The 4,512-nt window shown below is 47.3% G+C and overlaps 1 protein-coding gene across 1 annotated transcript; it reads left to right on the top strand.

Annotated features, from left to right (window-relative positions):
- The first annotated feature begins 1,509 nt into the window (after nt 1-1,509).
- On the top strand, nt 1,510-4,443 carry LOC129514795 (zinc finger protein 639-like). The gene is given in 5 exon segments (XM_055333502.1): nt 1,510-1,662; nt 2,584-3,031; nt 3,100-3,177; nt 3,180-3,224; nt 3,227-4,443. Coding segments are annotated over 5 exon segments (1,941 nt in total).
- Nucleotides 4,444-4,512: the final 69 nt, after the last annotated feature.

The raw sequence follows: 4,512 nt of genomic DNA, 5'->3' as shown, positions 1-4,512 counted from the left end.
AATCAAGTTGTTTTAATCTCAACTGTAAATATCACTATCATCACCTCAGGTGTAGCACTCCTTTCCCTAGTGCTCTACTGCATTCCTGGCATTGTGCTTGGTAACCCACACACCCTGCCTCTAATCCTCACAACGCTGCAAATCCTCACAACACTCCCATTTTACAAATGAAGAATCTGACACTCCAAATGGCTAACAAACTGCCAAACTTATTCCAAGGAATTTAAGCCCAATGGAGGAGATACTGGAGGAATTGTGCAAAAGTTTAGAGAATTCTCATAAAGACAGAAGAACTTGAAATATAGCCACATGTAGACATCCATACATAACCAATTCAACCATTTTGACCATATCAAAACTATTAAATGGTTTGATTGAGGTTTCAGAGTTGAAACCCTGACCAAGACTCTTGTGAGTTTAGTCAAGAGGCCAAATTAACTATGCCTTCATTTAGACCCGAGAGTCTCAATGGGTGCAGGGTGGTGTTTACCAGAAGGACCCTGAAGATCCTTTCAAGCCACACATACCTGCCCTCACTACCACTCCAAAGAAAAGGAACTGTGTGGCAGCAGCTACACAAGAATATCCTGAGACCAGTCTTAGATGGCTTGCAATTTAGGGAAACACAAGAAAAATTTTTGTGGTTAAGATTCATGGTTCAGCTTCACTGTCTCTAGGTGCAAGGAGGAAAAAAAATTCTCAAAGGTCAAAAATAAAAATACTAGTTTCATACAGTGCAGCCGGAGTGACATTGCAATGACAGGAAAATGTAAACTATGTGTGAGAGGGAGAGTCAGACATGCACACAGACAAGCTCTCCTCAGAGCGGGAACTCCAGAGCTCCAGGCGTCTGGAAAGAGACGCCAACCCACCCAGCAAAGGCCTTGTGCGGCTTGCAGGTCTTAAAAGCCAGGCTATACTTTGGCTTCTGAAATGAAAAGTCATACCAAAAGAGATGCCTGATTTTTATTAACTATCTTAAAAGGAGTCTTTCACTAATTCTGGGGAAGATATTTTGCTTGAGTGTTTTCCCACTTCGGCAAATATAATCCAGAGGGGTTGGGTGGAAGGGGTTTCGCCCTGGGCAAATGGTTGAGCACAAAAACCCTGCTGACTCCAGTAACAATTTAAAGAAGAGGGAAGAGATTTCCTTGAATCAATATGGTGGAGCCAAAATAAATGGCTACTCCAGTTCTCTTGAGAAAACATTATTGCATTATTTCACAAAGAGATCTCTGATGCAAGGGACCAGACAGACTAGGAGACGTTGGGTCCGGATTCAAAGAGACTGGGCTAGCCTCGAGCCTCTGAAGCCATTTGCTCAGCCACCATGTGGCAGGAACAGGGGAAGGGGTGGAAGTGGCTTTGGACAGGAGCCACCCTTCACAGCCTGTGAACAGATCTGGGTTTTGACAGATTAAAGATGATTCCTGCAGATAGGGCAGGAGTGGGTGGTGCCAGGGCATTCACCCAAAGCTCTCCGTCAACAGTGGCAAAGCAAAAACCCACATGGACAATCCTGGATCCGCAGTGAAGATTTTGGAAGGAAATCTTAGCAAAAAGCCAGAGCAAGAGACGGGAGCAATAAATCAGGCCGGGAGAAAGTCTGAGTCGAAGGACGCTGTTGCCTCGTCTATCACTCCTCGGCCAGCGGAAGCACACGTGGGTCCCAGCCGGCATTGACTCTAGCACCCTGCCAGTTTATTCTGGCTCCGAGAAAATGAGAACATCTTGGCTAAACATGTTGGGGGCAGTGAGTGATTTTCAGTAAAATAATTTTTCCCCAAAGGGGAACTGAAAGCCTGGGGCCTCTTACATCAGGCAACAGCTCTAACCATAGCATGGTGGCCCAGTGCTAAGGTTTACTCGGACAGTTCTCATCATTCCAGAAAGCTGATGGACAAGAGCAAAGCAAGGAAAAGAACCAGTCCCCATCTCTCAGAACCAGTTCCTTGAGTACCACACTGGGATCCCTGGGTGGCGCAGCGGTTTGGCGCCTGCCTTTGGCCCAGGGCGCGATCCTGGAGACCCGGGATCGAATCCCACGTCGGGCTCCCGGTGCATGGAGCCTGCTTCTCCCTCTGCCTGTGTCTCTGCCTCTCTCTCTCTCTCTCACTGTGTGCCTATCATAAATAAATAAAAATTAAAAAAAAATAAAAATAAAAAAAAGAACCACTTCAGAAAAGCAGTTTTCCAGGAAGCATGGAAATTCATGGGGAAAATGTTCCATTCTTTGAAATACCTAAGTGAATGGCCCAAGAAAAGCAGGGAACAATTAACTTGCTAATTGTGTGTTGGTAAAAATAGATGGGAAGGAAGGAAGGGAGGGAGGGAGGGAGGAAGGGAGGGAGGGAGAGATCTGCCTTGTATTGTTCAGACTCTACCTCTTGTAATCTGCCTCTCAGCCTGAGGTCAAAGGGACCTTTATGAACCCAGTTCCCCTGTGACCAGGTCTTTCCCTTGTCCAGAATTTGCACTGGGCCTCCACACTCTAAGGGAGAAGTCCTACCTCTCTTAAACAAAAGCCTATATATTCATTTTTTTCCCCAAAGCCTATATAATAGTGTCTCCCTCGCACTCAAGGCTGGGGAACTTCCTCCAGTGGCTCTCCAGCAGGGTGGCACCGATCGACCCCAGTCCTGTCTCACCCAGGGCCAGGGCCCGTTAGGAATGTTCGAAAGGCTCCGGTTGGGAGCGCGGCCGGCGAGCTGGGCCTGGGGCCTGGCGGGCAGGGCGAGAGGCGCGGAGGCCCGGGGGCGCCGGGAGCGGCGCCTGGGCGGGCGGGCGGGCCCCGCGGTCGCAGGGAGTGCGCGGGCGCAGCCTCCCGCGGGAGAGGCCAGGGCAGGCCCGACGGCCTCCTTTAAAATGAACCCCTGCCTCCGTTTTCGGGCGGGATGGCGGCGCTGGCTCCTTTGGGGTCGCCTAGGCGGCCCGTGGGCCCGGCGCGTGGCCGGCGGCTCCTGCCCGGCCGCCCCTCGGCGGCCCGCGGCGCCTGGGCTCGGGACCGCGGGTGCCCGGCTGGCCCCGGCCGGTGCCCTGGGCCCCTCCTCGCGGGGCTCCGACGCCCCTTCTGGGTTTTTTTTTTTTTTCTTTTTTCAGTACAACCTAGGGACGCGAGTAGTTTGAAGCGGCTCATCTCATTGCAGAGAGATGATGATTCTGATGATGATGATTCTGATCAAATGACTTGCCAGAATTTACAGATGGGATCAAGGCCAGAAGTAGACACAGAACTACCTGGTTCCCAGCCCTGTACTTAGAATTCTAGACCACACTGCCTTTTCTACAGAAAAATCTGCTGATATTGAAACTTGTGATGAAGAGTGTGACTCACCTGAGTCAGTCAACCAACAAGCTGGAGAGGAGAGTCCTATAGGAGTTCACACTGCTGACGATGTTCCAATGGCTGCAGAAGTGCATGCAATTTCTGAAGATTATGATCTAGAGACCGAAAACAATTCCTCGGAGAGTCTCCAAGACCAAACTGATGAAGAGCCACCAGCTAAACTTTGCAAAATTCTAGATAAGAGCCAGGCTTTGAATGTGACTGCCCAACAGAGATGGCCTTTACTGGCAGCTAATAGCAGTGGCCTCTGTGAGTGTGAACTTTGTGACTTCAACAGCAAATATTTTTCTGATTTAAAGCAGCATATGATCCTGAAGCATAAGCGTACTGATTCAAACGTGTGTCGAGTATGCAAGGAGAGTGTTTCTACTAACATGCTTTTGATCGAACATGCCAAACTGCATGAAGAGGATCCCTACATTTGTAAATACTGTGATTATAAAACGGTAATTTTTGAGAACCTCAGCCAGCACATTGCAGACACCCATTTCAGTGACCACCTCTACCGGTGTGAGCAGTGCGATGTACAGTTCGCATCAAGCAGTGAACTCTACCTACGTTTCCAGGAGCACAGCTGTGACGAACAGTACTTGTGTCAGTTTTGTGAACATGAAACGAATGATCCGGAAGACTTGCATAGCCATGTGGTAAATGAACATGCATGTAAATTAATTGAATTAAGTGATAAGTATAACAATGGAGCACATGGACAGTACAGCCCGTTAAGCAAAATTACCTTTGACAAATGTAAGAACTTCTTTGTGTGTCAAGTATGTGGTTTTCGGAGTAGACTTCATACAAATGTTAACAGGCATGTTGCTATTGAACATACTAAAATTTTTCCTCATGTTTGTGATGACTGTGGGAAAGGCTTTTCAAGTCTGCTAGAATATTGCAAACATTTAAATTCACATTTATCTGAAGGGATTTATTTATGTCAATACTGTGAATATTCAACAGGACAAACTGAAGATCTTAAAATTCATCTGGATTTCAAGCATTCAGCTGACTTACCTCATAAAAGTAGTGACTGCTTGATGAGGTTTGGAAATGAGAGGGAATTAATAAGTCACCTTCCAGTCCATGAGACAACTTGATTATTTTGTTTAACTGCCACAATGTTAATGTAAAATAATAAAATTTTTTGGATATGTTAAAAAAAAAAG

This window comes from Nyctereutes procyonoides, unplaced genomic scaffold (genome assembly GCF_905146905.1).
Source record: "Nyctereutes procyonoides isolate TBG_1078 unplaced genomic scaffold, NYPRO_anot_genome, whole genome shotgun sequence".
NCBI classification, from domain to species: domain Eukaryota; kingdom Metazoa; phylum Chordata; class Mammalia; order Carnivora; family Canidae; genus Nyctereutes; species Nyctereutes procyonoides.
The sequence above is the reverse complement of the archived record's forward strand: the minus strand, read 5'-3'. Positions and strand labels throughout refer to the sequence as shown.